General features: G+C 38.8%; 1 protein-coding gene across 1 annotated transcript in view; it reads left to right on the forward strand.

Annotated features, from left to right (window-relative positions):
- The window catches only part of CYP7B1 (cytochrome P450 family 7 subfamily B member 1), a 175,351-nt gene that overhangs the window by 155,065 nt on the left and 2,214 nt on the right, over positions 1-18,072 (forward strand). Inside the window, exons 5-6 of the mRNA XM_005613155.4 lie at positions 6,845-7,020; positions 14,764-18,072. The exon at positions 14,764-18,072 is cut by the window's right edge and continues 2,214 nt beyond it. Of these exons, the coding sequence (XP_005613212.1) occupies positions 6,845-7,020; positions 14,764-15,051 (464 nt within the window). The 3' untranslated portion in view covers positions 15,052-18,072. The remainder of the gene's footprint in view (positions 1-6,844; positions 7,021-14,763) is intronic.

An 18,072-nucleotide genomic window follows, 5' to 3' on the forward strand; every position in this document is an offset into this window, starting at 1 on the left:
TCATTTTCAATTATTTGTGAACCAAGCTGGTATCAAACTCAAGTCTACCTTACCCCACAGGAGTTGCTCTCTGTGTATCACACGTGCGTGAAAAGAGCAAATGTACTCTAAGTAAGAAGAAGGTAAGGCAAGTGGATTATAACTCCTGAACTGCTCAAGTGAATTGCAGGCACCTGATTCTGTTCAATTACCTGGCCTGAAAATGAGGAAAGTTGCTAATATGGCCTAAGTGTGGGGTAATGGAATAAAAGGAGATGCTATAAAACCAGAGCTCGGCAAAATTTGTAATACTTTTTTAAAAGGAGGAGATGCTATCTTATAATAACTCTAGAATTATGAGCTTGTGGTGATTCTCTAGCAAAATTCTGTAAGATTTCTAAGCCCACTGTTTGGGAGTAATTATAGGATGGGGAAAGAAACAGAAATGGATGATCAGTTTGAAAAAATATAGAATCTTTAATAACAATTAATAATGATTATTAGGTGTAGTTCATGTTAAATACATTAATGATTTCAGTATTTCAAAGCAATTTTATGGACTTCCATTGTGTCATGTGATCTTCACCAAGATACTGGCGATTGGGGTAGCTATGATTTTGTCATTTCTTTTACAGACAAGAAAATACTCAGGGTGCTAAATAACTTGCCTGAAGTCATGGAGGTAAAGGAGAGAGGCAGGACTTTAATTTGGGTTTTCTGGTCACACCCGAACTTTCTCCCTCATACCTGTCTGATACAAGAATCCTTGGAGGACTTTTTCATTGTCCCAACTGACCAGGGAGAGGACTCCTTTGTATCTCAATTCATCAAAGCCCGCTATGATATGCACACGGATGAGACCAGACAATGTGGCCTAGAGAATGATGGAGTTAACTGTATTTTTAATTTCAGGATGAAGCGTTATAAGTGACAATATTAATAATTATTCTTTTACTGTGTGGCAGACACTGTGCTACCTGCTTTACGTATGTTATTTAATCCTCAGGTATCATCATCTTCATTTAGTTATTGGGTAACAAGCTTAGAAAGATTAGTTAACCAACGTATATCATACAACTAGGTAGTGGCAGCGCCAGAAATTGATGCCGGCTCTGTCTAACTTCAGTGCTAACCCATAAACACTGTCACCTCAGGGCAAAATACTCTAGAAACAGACCGGTGACCTTGACCACTGTTTTTTGCAAGGATCTGTGTCACTAATTCTCAAATGCAGTTGGGTTTGAGGGTGAGGATGAGACTAGAGGTTTATATTAGATTTGTGTGGGTGTTTCTTAAAAGTAAACTTTTCATGTTGGAATAGTTTTTGATTTACAGAAAAGTTACAAAGATAATAGAGTTCCCAGATACCACCCCACACACACAGTTTCCCTTGTTGTCAACATCTTAGTGTGGTATATTTGTCACACTTGTGGGTGTTATTTTGAAAAAGCTCATTCACTATTATAAAATAATTGTGTATTTGAAAAATTCAAAGTGTACATCATTTAGACAACAATAGTAAAGTTTAACAAAATCCTCTGTTCCAATGGGGATATACAGGAGGTATAAATTCTACTTCATGTCAGAAACTTCTAACTGGAGGAGGGGGTAGAAGGCATTTTCCACAAAGGGGTACACAGGAAATCAGGTAGCAAGCTTTTTATACAAAATATAAGGAAACATTGATTAGAAGTGAAAAATACGGATTTGGATGTTTATCAAATTTTCAGCTCGGCACAAAGCTAAGAGGGTAAGATAATATAATGAATGCTGCAAATGGGAGGTGAAAGGATCAAAAGGGAAATTTAATGAGAATGCAAATTATTGTACTTTGGGCTAGAAGTCAACTGTATAAGAACAGGATAAGGAAATGTGAGGCTTAGCAGAAAAGGGTTTCAAGCAGTGGCTCGCCACATTGATTGCCCATGGGAATCATCTGGGTAGCTTTAAAAACTATTCACACCTGGTCCCAGCCCCAGAGGTTCCGATTTCATTGGTCTAGGGTGGAGGCTGATGGCTTTAAAAGCTCCCCAGGTGATTCTAATGTGCAGCCAAGGGTCAAACTACTAATTTAAAGGTTTTGGTTAATACAATGCTTCCGACTCCATTGGTTTGGGGTGGAGTATTTAAGTTTTTAAACTGTCTCAGGTGATTCTAATGGGCAGCCAGAGCTGATAACGTCTGGGATATGAGGAAGCTTAAAATAAGTCAATGGTGATATGATTTCAAAAATCTGTTGTTCATCTGCTTCCTGCAAAACATTGGTAGAAGTATAGTATCCAAGACAGAGAAGGTAATTCCTCTCTACTTTGCCAACTGCAATAGCACACCGAGTTCTGCCTCATTTGAAAAGGCACATTGACTAATTGAATTCATCCAGGATGTCAAAAGACTGAAGGCCACATCATCTCTGACATACAATTTTAAAATGACATGGTAGTTGTCTTTGAATATTTTTAAAGGCCTGTTATGTCGAAGAAGGATTAGAATTCTTTTTGCCTTTGTGTTTTCTAAAGGGTAGAAATTAGACGGAGAAAGCTCAATATGAAAAATAACTTTTTAGTAAAATGGGCCCTCTGAATGCCATCATTGTAGTCATCTAATCAGAAATTGTACAGTATCTTCACTAGGGTCTTGGGGAGCATTCCTGCTTATAGGTACCTTCCAACTTTGAACCACCTACATTGCAGTGTCCATGAAGGCCAGATCCATATGCCGTGTTCTCTTTTTCCACCAGCAGCATTGGCCTAGTGGCCTGAGCCAAGTAGGACCTTAATAAACATTTATTGAATGTTGAATTTGCATATCTATTTTTGATCAGTAAACCAAAGGCCATGTCTGCAATGCAGACTGAAAGTAGGCATTTGTACCAATTCAGATCTATTTTTAACTTTACTTAAAATATACAACTGTTGAGCCAAAAATTACTTTGCTTCAAATTATCTGATTATTTCAGTTTCTCACTTACCTTTTCGCTTATTTTGAAGGCAGTTATGTAAAATCGCACACCCACATCTGGAGACTCATTCCATTTCCTCATACCTTCTAGAAAGTACTACCTCCAGATCCCCTTGTCCCTCTTTCTCATCCACCTTCTTTTTAAGATCACCCTAGTGTTCAGCCCCAGGAGACTGCGGCAGGGCCAGGCTGTTCATTTCACTCCAGCCATCCCTGCTATCCACTGATCACCATGACTAATCAGATGGTATGACAGTCTGCACCAATCATTAAGATGACCCAAATTAACAGCCTGGCCATGTCACAGTGTATTCATTCCACATATACAGACATGGCCTAAGTGTGAGGCAGAAACTTGGATGTGCTTATTTGTGTTTGCATTGTAACATGCATTATTGATTGTCATAAACTGCTTCAGCGCTTTAAATCTGCAAATGAGAATCATCTGTCAATTATTACAGCCAGAATTGAGATCTGAGAGCAAAAGCGAAAGTGTATATGTCTTTTTCTACCAGTATTTCCTTTCATTTGCCATTCCCCTTCACAGTTACATTGTAAGGCATATTGGCTCCACTCACTCCCCAGCTTTTTGCTTTAGACAGGATACTTAATCAGAGTATTTTTATCTCGTGAAAAGAGAAACAAATCTTCCCTAGCCAGGTGAAGAAGGTAGTGCAAGCTCTGAATTGTAAGTTGATTGTGGGAAATCCGTAATTCAGTTTCCTAGTGTATACTGGTTGGTGAAGCTCAGTTCTTAATAAAACACAGGCAGCCTTATCTTAATCACAATTGCAATTGTTGGCACCTTGCGGTGTGTGGTGTAAATTACCCCCCAAATATTTGCATTCTCGATGGCCATTTTTCTACAATGTATTTAATAAGTAGAGGGCCCTATTACCTGCTAAATGTGAGTATAAATTAACAATCCATTATGCACAATAAGTTTTATAAAACATTTACAGATAGAGATCATGTTTAATTAAAATTAACTTGCATATGAAAGCCAAGTGCACTAATGATCACAATGACCTTTTATTACCTGCGGTCCCTTGTTTTGGCTGGAATGATTGACAGCTTGCTGTTTGGCTACCATGTTGAATTTCAGCTGACAAGACTTTTCATTTTAACTCAATTTGCCCGCCTATCACAAGCTGGTGGCAGGCCAGACCCAAGTCACCCAGCTTTGCCTCAGCAGCTTGCTCTAGTTCTCATTAGTACGCATTTATTCAGTGGAAATTGGAAGACAAATGCTTGAAGGCATGTGAACTAAGTATAGCAAATTAGGTTTAAAGACTGAATATTTATAAGTATATGGAAAGTTTTTTTTTTTTTTTTTAATTCTAGAGCGAATTGAGAACTGAGTGCTAGCTTTGGTATAAAAGAAATGAAGATAGAAGGGGGGAAGGAAGATTCTAAGAATAACAATACTATAAGCTTTTTCTTTCCGTTTTGGAAATATGTAAAATCTCTCTGACAACACCTTATCAAATACCAACCTGGCCTCTCCTTCGTGGAGTGCTCGCACAATGAAGTTTAGCACCTCGTGTGTGAGAAGGGGGAAAAAAATGAGGGTCGTGTTCATTTGTTGCTTGGTTATCCCTTGGTATGTTTTAAATTGCCTTGTTTGTTCGGCACTAGCACAGAAACAGATGTTGCTCTACCGTGCAGGATAATTTAGTGTACCTCCTGGTGCAGCATGGAAGTCCTCCCAGGGCCCAGCTGGCCTGTCAGTGGCACTGGCTGGTGTCTGCTCAACTATGACAACTACAAGTAGAGGCTGCAATTTTTTTATTGTGCAGTTGTCATTCTTCTCAACATATAGCTCTGCCTGCATTCTTACTGGGGCTGGTGGAAAAAGCTGCTGGCTTTTGTGTCTGTAGGTTGTAACACAGAGCCACGGAAGCTCCACTCTCCATTGTTGATAATAATGCAACTCATTACTTTTGTCATCTAATGATTATCGGCATGATCGCTCAGAGGAAGAGCCAACCTCGTCTTGCACACATAACTGGTACTGGAAGGTAAAACAGATTTGTCATTTACGATCTGACCGCTAAGCCACACTTTGTGCTCCATTATTGTGATTAACTTCTGCATAAGATATGCTTGCCCAATTGTCATTTGTGATACTGCAGTGGGCGCAAGCTGCCATGCTTCCCGGGAGCACGTCAGCCAATCGGATGTGACCATGTTATTCGGACTGCTAAGTGCCTGCCCTGTCACAGCAGCCACCCCACAATTATTTTGCTTTTGTATTTCTTCTTCCCACACCCCTACTGGACTTGTTGGGTGAACAGCACTGCTACATATGTCAGCTACCATTTCACACCACAAGCTAAAATGATGCTGTGCTGTTGTTGATCCAACAGAGCCAGCAGCAGTACGTGGAAAGCCGACCCTCGCTTTTCACCATAGAAATGTTGGTCGCTGGTATCCTGCCAGCTGAAATCCGTCGTGTCAGGTGCCTTGTGGCTATCTGCAGTAGAGTCCATGTTCCAAAACCAAAGTTCTTTTCTGGCCTCATCACCACCAAACCGATTTGACTCTGCCTGATTATAATAACGAAGGCAGTCCAAAAGAATATGCACAGCCTCACTGTACGTCACATTGAATCACCACACTGGCCACACAGAGCTGACCGCAGCCTCATTTCTTTAGACAAATGCGTGCTTAGGGAAAAACCTCCTGGGAGAAGGCACCCAAAGCTGCTTGATATCCCTATGCAAGCTGTGCGTAGGTTTAAATTTTAGTGCAATCACATTTGTTTTTATTTTTTGGCTGATGTAAGCGCTCACTGACCAGTCCGCCTCTATAATCTAATAATTGGGTACTCTGTGTTTTAGAGCTTTGCTGAACACTAAGAAACTGGGCTGTGTGTATGTATGTATGTGTGTGCGATTCTAAATTGCAAGCCGTAAACACAACCATTTGTTACCATGTGAAGAGGGAAAAACACTCAATTTGGAGCTCTTTTTCACATTGCTGATTAGAAAGAATCAAGCTTTATATTCTAGGACCCATTCACGCTGGTGAAAACATAGTCAGTTTTGATTATGAAGGCAGAGATGCAGACCTAGACAGGAGCTACATGCTGATATGCATGCTATCAGAATGATTTATGCAAATTATGCATATTATTCCCAAAGGAATTCCTCCTCAAACTGCCAGGATAAATTGCCGGAAATTAGCCATAAAATCTGTCGTGCTAGGAGCAAAAGGTGAAGGCCACTGGGAAAGCAAGGACATTCAGCTTCTGGAATCTTCCAGATTATGATGGTGGCCATTATTTTCCCTGGGTGCTGAGGCAAATATGATTTTCTTCTGAATCCTACAAAAGTATTTTCCCTTTGAAATTTTTCCAGCAAATGCTGACTCACATTTTATTTACAGCTAGCATAAAAGAAATTAAGTGTTAAGCTGTCTCAGAAAGCACTACTACAATTACATTACTATTAACTGCGTAAGTGGTTATTAAATGCCTAAGCCTGGCTTTAAGGACGTCACTGCTGCCAAGCTTGGTGAAATAACCCATCAGCGGTGTATTTTAACTGGGGTACTGTTTTAGTGTCTGATGTATATACCCACAGTACAGTATTCCTCTCTTGCAAACCATTCTTTCCTACAAAAATCCTAATTAATGACTTTCTGCCCAATTGCAGTACTGTTGCCTCCTGTCTATGAAATGCCCCGAAGCTGTCTTGGGGCCGGGCCACAGCTGTCTCACGCACCTCCTCCTCTGTCTGGCCATCTAAAGCCACCATTGGCTCCCTCTTGGTGTTCAATGGATCTGATGAGGAAAGAGTTTCCTTTTCAATCAAAGCTATTGGTAATGAGCTTTATGGCAAATCGAGAGCACTTTCAGGAGAAGTCATATTTTAATAAGCTGTTGCTTGCATCTTTCCTTCAGAAAGCACGATTCTTGAGGTTTTACGACTATGCTCATTTTCCGTCATCATGCGTTTTGTTGAAGAAGATTTGACTCTACCTTCAGAGACTGGGGACTACTGTCTGCGAAAGGGAGATTCAATAGCCATCTTTCCTGCAGCTTTACACCATGACCCTGAAATATATGAAGCTCCAGAGGTAAATAAACATCAAGCCGGTAATTGCTACTTCTTAGATACTGCAAGCAAATTCCTCTTCCTCATGATCTATTTCTATCTCTTCCTTTTGCCGCTTTGTTCCAGAAGGGATTTGAGACAGCTTGATGACTTCTGTTCTTCCTTCCAGTGGGATAATTTTCCTGTTTACTGAAGAGTTTACTAAGGATCTCTCTGTCAAAGGTTTTGTGACCTATAAATAGAAATAAAGTGATGAAACTAAATGCTAGTTTCTTCGAATGAAATGGACAGTGTATGTTGGCCGCCATTACCTTTAGGCCAAAATTGTGTTTTGCTTGGCAGAGAATTATTGAAAACCATAGAGGGCTAGCTATTGACAGGTGGCTTAGAGAATAAACAATGATGACTCTTTTACTAAGTGTTTCCAGAGTGGGGTTGACTCTCCCAAAGTCAAATACCGTCACTGCAGTAGTTCATCCCATATTTTCACCTCTTACTGAAGGTATATGCCCCTTTTCGATCAATTAGGATGGCATTATGAACTTGAGATTGTAAAGCTGCTGCTGACGGGTGAAGCTCGGAGGGTAATTGTGTCATCTCCTTGTATTTTTTTCTGAAGCTGGAGTTAATGAATATCAAAGACTGGAAATTAATCCACCCTGGCTCATCCCTTAATACCACTTAAGAGGTTCACCACCTGCATGCAAATTGAATGCAGTCATATTCTGCCTGTGCTTCTCATGAAGTAATGTTGTTGCTGCAGTGGTCTTTGTGTAGAAAACGGCATTTTTCAAAGGGAAACTTCCGCACTCTTTTTGAGCAGTTCATAGCTGAACCACTTTCAAACCCAGTTTCTAAGTTAGATGTTTTGCAGCCAGGCTAGATTAAAATATTGATGAATTTGGGAAATTAATAAGAAGAGGACAGACATCAAATACAGTGAGATAATTTGCATTTATTTCATCAGCAAAGGCAAATTTTTTTAAGTGAGGGGAGAATGTACATATAATTCCTATGTGTTTCAGAAGAAGAGGCATATACGAACGATGCTAGCAAATTGGAAGTAAAGTATTCGTGGTGAATAAATAGTCTGCAAACAACAAGCTTTCTCTCCACATCTGTAAATATCAAAAATTCTGCACATAAGTATATATTCCATAAATAAGGAAAATAAGTAACTATTTGAAAAATAGTTAGAAGTTTTAAAAGCATTTCATTTCTATCTACAGTTTTTGATTTATTTGACTTCTGGTGATTATTTTCATTGTGTGATTATTCCACTAGTCATTAAGTGTACTATTCATGTCACAATTGTAAAATCAACATTAAAGTTATCAACAAATAATCAATGTTTACTAAATGACCACTGTTTTTATGATAGTGTTCTTTGGACTCCTCCTGTTCTCCACCCCCTGCCCCTGCCCCCATGATGGAAAAACCCATGAGTTAGACTTTTAGGAATTTAAAAATCAAGGTTAAACATTGAAGGTGTGCTGATTTTATGTTTTTTCTGTGGAATACTAAATAGCAGTGCCCAAACTTTACATAATAAATCAACCAATCTTAGTAGTAATCAGAAGGGTTTGCCTCATACTAAATCTGTGGAAGAACAAAATTGCAATATTGTGAATACTAATTTAGCATCATTAGGGTAAGTGTAACTTGAGTTGATGAGCACTCTCTATTATTTACTAGACTTAACATTAGCCACTTATGCCTGACTAATGTTAAAATTAACCAGCTAATTTTTGCCATGGTATTGTCTTCTTGAAATTAGTTGTGGAATGCTGATAATTATTGGCACAGAAAAAATGATATCGTTCAGAACCATTTTTATATGATTTGGCAAGGTCTTATGTAATCATTCATTCTATAAACATTTACTGAGCATTTACCATTATCAGGCATAAAGATTAATTCTTTTTGTTGTTAATAACTTAGGATGGCAATAAGTAGATGCTATAGATGCTCATATAACAGATGTCCATCCGAAAACAACCATGCACTGACAGTAATGAAGAGAAGAAATTCTGGAAAATTCTGTCCTTGGCCATTTGTCACTGAGAGCACTTGTCCACAAGCTCATCAGAGGCTCATATTTCTCACTGCCTCTGTCTTTTGTACCCTACAGATCTTGAATGAGAAGACCAGGCCTTAAACATAGAAAACAGACAATAGCTATTAGGCCAAAAACATGAGGAAGATTAACTCTTCTGTAGATAGAAGACTAACTATGTGAGTATAGTTATTCTTGGAGGACATAGAGACTGAAGAGGCTTAGGTGAACATAGGTTCGCTCCACCCAGTGAGGCGTGGTTTCAGGATGTTCAAGCCCAAGAGACTCTAGAATATTATATTCCAAAAACAGGCCATGATCTTCCTTCACATATCTCTCTATTTCTGAATGTCCCTCCTTACTTATCCACCCAACAGGCTCCAGGTTACTGCACAAGAATCACTCTTAATCACCTCGTCTTTGACAATGTCCCAGATTCCCACTTCATTCCTCAGAGAATTTGCCACTTCCCACTCTGCCTGTGTGTACCCTTGTTATGGTGCATACCACATGGTATTTTGCAATTACTCGTTTACATGTCTGTGCTCTTATGTGCTGTAAGCTCCACAAGGGAAAAGACCCTGGCATTGCCTTCTGTGCATTCTCTGTGCCTAGCACACGGGAGCATGTCCAGAGAAGGTGAATAAATAAGGGGATGCGGGGATGGGTGAATGTGCTGAAAGGGAAAATTCACTTCAGTTAAAATTTTAAATCACCACAGATATTGCACATTAAAATATGTTCTGGGCCTAACTAGATCAGATAGATGAAGTGTTTTGTGTGTAAATACAGCAATGCTATCAGGAGTGGTAAGAACTAAGGCGAAAGGAGAGTCCAGGAGGCATCTAAATGAGACCCTTTGGCTACTTGTGAACTAACCCTCAGTTCTTACATGGATGGAGACCTGAGGTAGCCAAGTCATTTTTATTTAAAAAAAAAAATCTCAAGAACAGATTTCTGGATGAAGCTTATAATTTTTAAATGTTTGGAAAAAACTAAGTTTAAAACACGACGTGGATTAGACACAAAAAGTGTTCAGGGACCTAATTGGGCCCATAAGCTCCCACGATGTAGCCTCCATGTTAAGAATTCTTCTGAACAGTGGTTGCTTAGCCCACTGTAATGTTAGCCATGCAGGAGGCTCTTGACTATGGGGGAAAACAAGTTGGCACATGAAATTTAAAACAATGAGGGAGAGCAAAGGAAACACCCCTTCCCAACTCTTCCTTCCTCTCTTTATCAGTCTAAATGCTATCCAAGAAAGCCTAGGTAATCTGTGAATTAACTAGAGATGGATAGCTTTTTAAGATTTTCTGAAGGCTTCCTCAAATATACGTCTATGGTCAGCCAGAATTCAAGCAACTGGCTCTCAAATAATCAGTAAATGGTGATTTCTTTTCTGCCAAAGTGCAATATCCAGAACTGGAGCTTTGGGGAAGACCAAATCTATTGGTTGGTTTTTCTATGGCCAGAGATGCTAAGCTGTGCAGGGAGAGGGGAGGATACTGTTGGGTCACAGGGAAGAAACAGAAAACATTTAAGATGGTAACACATTATCATAACCACGGAGCCTCCTAAAGTAAGGAAACAGTGAAACAACAAAGCAATTGCAAAGCCATTCGAGTACCCCCAAAAAGCTCTGAAATTGAAAGGCTTTATTTGACCTCATGCAAGTCTACCCGATCTACTTCTCAGAGGCATAGGGATTATAAAGTGATAAATGAATTTGAAAGCCCTTGAAAAAATTCTAAATGACTATAAAAATTGTTGTCTCAACTGTTCTTAAATATACGAATCATAACAAGTGAGGAAATACTCTAAATGAATTTTTGTCTGTATCTCAAACTGGAATGGAGATTGTGCCATCGGTATATTTCAAGGATACGAAAGTATTCTGAGCATCCACTGTTCAAAAAGCACTTTGATAGGCATAATGAGGGACACAGAAATAAAAAAGGCCCCGCCCGTCCTTAAAAGCATCTCGTTTAGGGCCTTGGCCTTACCACATGACGGTGTTCTCATAGCGAGGTGCTTCGTGTTGAGAGAGCTTCTGCCATACCAGTAGATTGGCACTTCATACCTAATATGTTGGAACCAGCACTCTGAAAAGGTCTGATTGTGTCAGTTTTTGTGGTGTAAATAATCCCACCTTGGCTGATTCCCTGTTACCAACATGAAGACCCTGATGGTGGCGTTGGGAAGAGATATGCACACTTTCTGGAGCTGGTACAAACTGGCTACAGCACACCGCTGATTGGAACCCATGTCGTGGAGATAAAAAGGAACTTCTGTACTCTGTCATCTTGCTCCCAGGAGGACTGACTGTAAACTGGGGGCAACAGGGCAGCCCCTTAGTCATCCATTCAAAACATGGACAGTTTTTATTTCTAGAAAGTCATATCTTTTGTCTAATCTAGATTCCTGTACCCAAAAATGATGAATTGAGTGAATACAAGACCTAATCATATTGTATGTCACCTACTCAGCAAGGCCCTGTTTTATGCCTTTTTAACTTCAATGGTCTGCATATAGGAAGTGCTAAAAAAAAAAAATCTGTTGAACTGAACTAAATATAATATTTGGAGGACACAAATTAGGATGTTATATAATGTTCCTCAGTCTCTTATATCAAAAATTCTTTTCTATCCAAAAAATTGTCTCATCTATCCAATTTGCTTTCTAGTGCTAACTACCACAGCATTTTCTATTTATAAACACTGAATATTCATCTACTCTTCATTCTCTACATCTTTGTTTACTTATTCAATACCTATGTTTCCTTCAAAAGCTTAAAGATAGGGGCCAGCCCAGTGGTGTAGTGGTTAAGTTCGCACACACCACTTTGGCGGCCTGGGGTTTGCAGGTCCAGATCCCAGGCGTGGACCTGTGCACCATTGATGAAGCCATGCTGTGGCAGCATCCCACATGCAAAATAGAGAAAGATTGGCTTGAACGTTAGCTCAGGGACAATCTTCCTCCAAGCTAAAAGTGGAAGATTGGCAACAGATGTTACCTCAGGGCCAGTCTTCCTCAACAAAAAAAAAAACCGTGAAGATTGCTTTTAAAATATACTTTATTGTCATGTATTTATTCAATAATTCAACAAACATATATGGAACCTCTGCTATATGCGTAGCCCTGTGTTGGGGGCTTTGAAAATACAGAGATAAGTAAGAGTGTGACAACTCCAGTCTCCTGGGACTTGTTGGCTGTACCCTCTCCTGTGGGTTTGCTCCATCTTCAGCCTGGTGGCAGGATGGCTGCAGCAGTGGCAGGTATCATATTCACATATGAGTAGACCCAGATGAGGAAGAGTAAGGAACCATTTCTTTTTGTTTTTCTTTCTTCACAAGACTGCAACTTCTTCCAGATGTCCCCACAGACTTTTCCCCTGTATCACTGAGGAGATTGGTTCACACCCCTATCCTAAATCAGGCAGAGGCCAGAGCAATGTGATGACCATGATTGGTGCCCAGACAAATCTTATGCAGAATAAAGATATTGAGGAGTCAACCACAACAGTCCTTAGAGGAGCTATGGGGAATTTCAGTGTTTACGATTTCTCTATTCTCATCTGTTTAATAATATTGCATTTAATTGACTCTCTTTAATTGTGAAGCACCGAGCTATTATGATTACTGCAAAGAGTTTAAGTCGACATGACAAATCCTGTATTTAAGTTGTTCCAAATGAATGTGTGCATCTTGAGCTTCCTAACCCTTTGTTCTATGTCACTGTGACCCCAAAATCTCAGGGGTGAGACTATTATCTCCCTTATCTTTTTGGCTAAAACCAAACTATATCCCTAGCAGCTGCCACAAGCCCTTCCTAACACTGGTTCCTGCTCGGGTTCTCCATGCCCTGGCAATGGAAAACAAATTGAAAATAAATTTTAATTCAAGAATATATTTATGCCCTTATGCTTTTTGAGGTTTGTGGTCATCACAGAGCAAAAGAAGTTGGGCTTTTCTATTCTGGTTTCTTACTGTAAATAACTAAATAGGAACTTCTCAGATGTTTATTATGAGGAAATTAAATATGGAAAACTGGAGGAGTGACATTATGATTGACAAGAAATTTGAGGAAATGTAAACACTAAGTGAAAGTTACAGGGAAGAGGGAGCATGATGCGTTTATCACTATGGCCTCTCAGAGGGCAGCACATTGCTTTCACGAAGAAGTTCAAGAAAGCCATGCAAGTTCCTGACTTATTGTAAGTTGACTTACACTGATTTGACCTAAGCAAGCAACTCTTGGGAAGAGTCCTGGTCTCCTCTGATTGGTCAGTGAGAAAGAGGAGGCAGTACTGAAATCAAGCAAGCAGGCCTGGTCCCCAGAATGGAAAAAGATCACCAGGAGAGAGTGCCATATTGTAACTCTTATCTCCAGTAACAAAGTGTATGTGAACAAAGAGTGTCCTTATCCATTACTACAGAAATGAACAGATACTTTTAGTTGAGCACTGTTTAGAGCCTATTCAGATTCATCCCAGAACTGTCTGTGGGAGAATACACTTGTGTTCTAATGCAGATTAATTTTCCCATTATGATTTCATCAACTTGCAAGTTGGAGGGGACAATAGAAACTACACAAAGTGTGTTTTCTAAGCTTGGATATTTATCAAAATAAGTATCCTAGATAAATGAAGATAAACCCAATACTTTTAAAGGAAATGATTTTGCAGGCATTAATACTGGCACTGAGTGAAAAAATTAGATCATTTGTCATGGATTCAGAATTTTTCCACATATTGTAAGGTGTTTGCTGAAAGCTGAAATGCTTTTGATGTGACCTGCTTCTTTGCCTTTGACTTCATGTAGTTTATCAAAGTTGTGTGCTGAGCAGGTCTAATGCTAATGAGCACCAAGTCCAGGAACTACTTGGTCTTTTTCATGCATGCCACGTGCATTAATTTAATCAGTGATTTAATTCACCATGGGCTGAAATAAGGTCACTCAGTGTCCTCTCGGAAACTCAAGTGAGAGTAAATTAAGATGGCGGACCAAACCCCCTAGAAAAACCAGTCCCATCATTTTCAGTAACAAGAAATATAACTCGTTTATGAAAACATATCAGAAACACCTGCCAGCCTAGAGTTAACCCAAAGAGAGTTCATTCTAGTGGAACTGTCATAGGAGAAATTCAGTACAACATCACAAAACAAGCAAGACCAACTTTGTGGGCTTAATCCCTCTCTAGTGCATTATGTGAATGTTATTATTTTATATCTGTTTAATCCAAACGTAAGCACGGAACCCCAAACTCATAGTTCTCGTGCATCAGTAGCCAACTGGGAAGGGATAGACACAGGCTTATTAGGGCTCCTCAGTTAGGCAGCCTCTGTGGCCGGTCGGCTTCATTGTTCCGTAGTAACCGTGGTGGCAGAGCAGGAGCCCTTACCTTCCTCCCAACACTGGTATATCAAGTGCCAGTAGCAAAAATAGAGGTACTGCCTCTCTACTTAGGAAACAGTGTAGGAAAGAAATGTGAATTGGGAAGAAAAGTCATATAGGTGTTTGGGTTTCACTTTGATACGGGAGAAGTAATTTCCTGAAAGCATTCGCCCTCAGTCAAGTTTTACTTTCTGCTGTTTGCTGGATTAAAAGGAGCCGTTTAAGACAGGCAAGGAGAGCTGGCAACTTTGTGGACCTGCACTCCAGCTATTTCACGTAAATTTTTAATTTTAACTCTCTTTATTCTTCTTTGCAGGAGTTTAGATTTGATCGTTTTGTAGAAGACGGTAAGAAGAAAACTACCTTTTTCAAAGGAGGGAAGAAGCTGAAATATTACCTATTGCCATTTGGATTTGGAGCCAGCAAATGTCCAGGCCGATTTTTGGCAATTATGGAAATAAAGCAATTGTTAGTTGTACTTTTAACTTATTTTGATTTAGAAATAATGGACCAAAAACCTATCGAACTAAACCGCAGCCGCCTTTTGTTTGGTATTCAGCATCCGGATTCTGATGTTTCATTTAGGTACAAAGTAAAAACTTAAAGAAGCTCAAGGAAAGAAAAGAAATCCATCAAAACTAACCTAAATGTCCTCAGCTCATCTATGTGGTTTTAATTTCTGCAAATGTAATTGCTTTGCAAAAGCAAAATCCATCATAAAATAAAACAGGATGATGGCATGAAAATGGACACCAAAATCAACATGATGATAAACTTAAAATAGTTTTTTTTTAAGTTTCTACATATTGTGATTTTCACCTGTCATAGTAAATGTGCCTTCACATCAATAGATGTGGCACTGTGGGGTTTGTCACTCAAATTCTTTTCTAATAATAAAAATGCACTTTATGTGCTACTGGAAATTTGTGCTGGAAATGGACACAGTCTAACAAATTCCAAGTTCTCAGAGAAGAAGGAAATTAAATTTCCATGAGATGCACTGGATGAAATGTTCCCTTCAAGTATAATATCAATAATATCTATATTGCCAGGCTACGTTTGCATTAAATGAGTTTTGCAGTAGATTAAATGCTTCAACTTCACTTCAATATTTAATCAGCCATAAATGTTCTTTATTACTTTGTATACTATAGTTCAATAGAACAAAATTTCTTGTTATATAAGAACACTGCTATTCAAGTTAGATACTGCTAAGATTTAATGTATAAGAACACACAAAACCTATTATATATTCAGCAATTGCCCTAGACATTAGTATTAGGTTTATTGTAGGAGGAAATGTTGAAATCATTACAGGATTGATTGTAGCATTTGGCTTTAGTATAAACTATAAAGGTTATGCTAGCATTGCAATTAACTCTCTCCTAAATGCTTCCACTTATATAAACTGAGAAACTAGATAGCAATATTTGTTCTCAACACCTCACCTTTTGGACTTGGAGTTTACTTGTATTATTTTGAATTACAACATTATGTAATGCAGTATAATTTCACATGCCATAATGCAGCATTGTGTCGATGATTCAAAGATTTCTAATATCAGATTACCCAGTGATTGTCTGGCATCTGACATAAATGATGCTGCTGTATATAAACAAGCAAAGTAGGTAATAAAAACCAGTTAATTCATGCTGCATTAGTTGGAACTTCTAATATTTCAGAAATGTGCTATTGTTTTTTAAAAAGGAAACTGAATTTTTAACATAACGTTATAAAATGCTCACTATACTTAATAAGTAAATAGATTTTCCAGCGTTTATTTTCTGCATCCCAAAGTACGTGCTCTAAAGGTTCCTTAGTGAAGGTCTATTGGTCTAAATTCTGGTTTTGCTTGATTGACAATGTTTTCATTTTTGCCCTTGTTCTTCAAAGATGATTTCACTAGATGCACAAGTCTAGGGTAACAGTCATTTCCTCACAGCGCTTTGAAGACATTGCATGTTCTTAAGGCTTCCATTGTTGTTACCAGGAGGTTAGTAGCCTTTGGTCCGTTTAATTATTCAGTCGGTAGTCTGCCTTTTCGCTCTGACAGCTCTAACGTGTTCTCTTTGCCTTTGATGTTCTTAGTTTCTGCCTGTTTATCCTGGTTGCACCTCATGGTGCTTCTTGGGTCTGAGAATGTGTGTCTTTCATCAAGTGTGGGATATTCTCAACCATTATCTCTGAATAGTACCTCTCTCAGGCTCTGTTTTAGATCCTCTCACTCTATACTCCATGCTCTTTGACCTTTTCTCCTCATATTTGTCTTTCTCCAATTTACATTCTAGGTAATTTCTTTAGATCTCTCTTCTGGTTTATTCTCCATTCAATGTATCTAATCTGCTCTTTAACTTATCCATTGAATTTGTTTCTTCCTTCTTTTTATTTTAGCCTTAGGTTCATAAAATTGAGTAATCATACTCCTTATACACCTTAATTCATGGTACACAATGATAATTGGTCCAAGCAAGGCCTCTCTGACTTTATTTACTTATTCTATTTTATCTCTAATTCCAACCATCATAACTCTTCCCATCATAGGCAAACATTCTAATGTGTTCGATGTGCATCCTTTTATTTGTGTATGTTTTTATAAAACATATATTATTATCCTGGGTGCATATGTTTTTAATTTACATAAATGTATTTTCTATAAATCATATTATTCTCAGTTTTCTTACTAAGCTGTATGTTTTTAAGAATACATCTACATTGCTTTGTATATTTAATCTATTGCTTCTAACTGCTGCATAGTATTCAGTAATGTACACCCACCGTATTTTAGTGATCTGTTCACCCAGTGATGAAAACTGTGTCTGTGGGACAGTTAATTTGGGGGAGAGCCAAAGCAGAACCTAAAAACTCTACCCCTATACATCCTCCCCCTGCTGTGCCCAACCACCATCCACAACGGGCTGCTGCAAAGCCCGTCCTTAACCGCCCTGTCCCAAATCACACACACACACAGACATTTAGTCCATGACAGCCTTCGTTCTCTGAGATGGTTTAGATTTGTTCTGTTCCGTCCTCAGACCCTTAAGACCCTCTCCCTTCTGTGGGGTCTCCAGGGTTGATTTTGAGTCAGAGTGCCAACTGCCAATTTGTCAGCTTTCAGGTTTTCAATTCCACTGAGTTTGCTAAATTCAATTATTACGTTTTCAGTTTGAGAGTTCTTTTTTCTTCATATCTGCCTTGTTATTTTGAATAATATCTTGTTCCTTCATCATACACTCAATATCCTCCTTCATTTCTTTAAATAGTTAAGAAACCTGTTTTATAGTCTATATTTGAGATTTCCAAATCATGTGTTTGGTGGGTCTGATTCTGTTGTTTGTTTGTTTTTCTTTTACTCAGGATGGCTTCTTTACTACGCCTATGTTCCTTGGAATTTTATCTCTGGAAATTTTTAAGACCTGAGTTTAAAATATTCCTCTAGAGAGAATTTGCGTTTGCTTTTGTCTGACTGCTGATGTTGCTATCAAATTCAGATCACTAAATTTTCAGCTTGAGTATTTCAAGAGGCGATGAGGGATGGGGCTAGGAGCCACATAGGTAGGGTGGGTTCTAGCCCTAAATCAGCTACAGTGCAATCCTATGATTAGGAATAGACAGAAGGGACTTTCTA

Source organism: Equus caballus, chromosome 9, assembly GCF_041296265.1.
Source record: "Equus caballus isolate H_3958 breed thoroughbred chromosome 9, TB-T2T, whole genome shotgun sequence".
Classification (NCBI taxonomy): domain Eukaryota; kingdom Metazoa; phylum Chordata; class Mammalia; order Perissodactyla; family Equidae; genus Equus; species Equus caballus.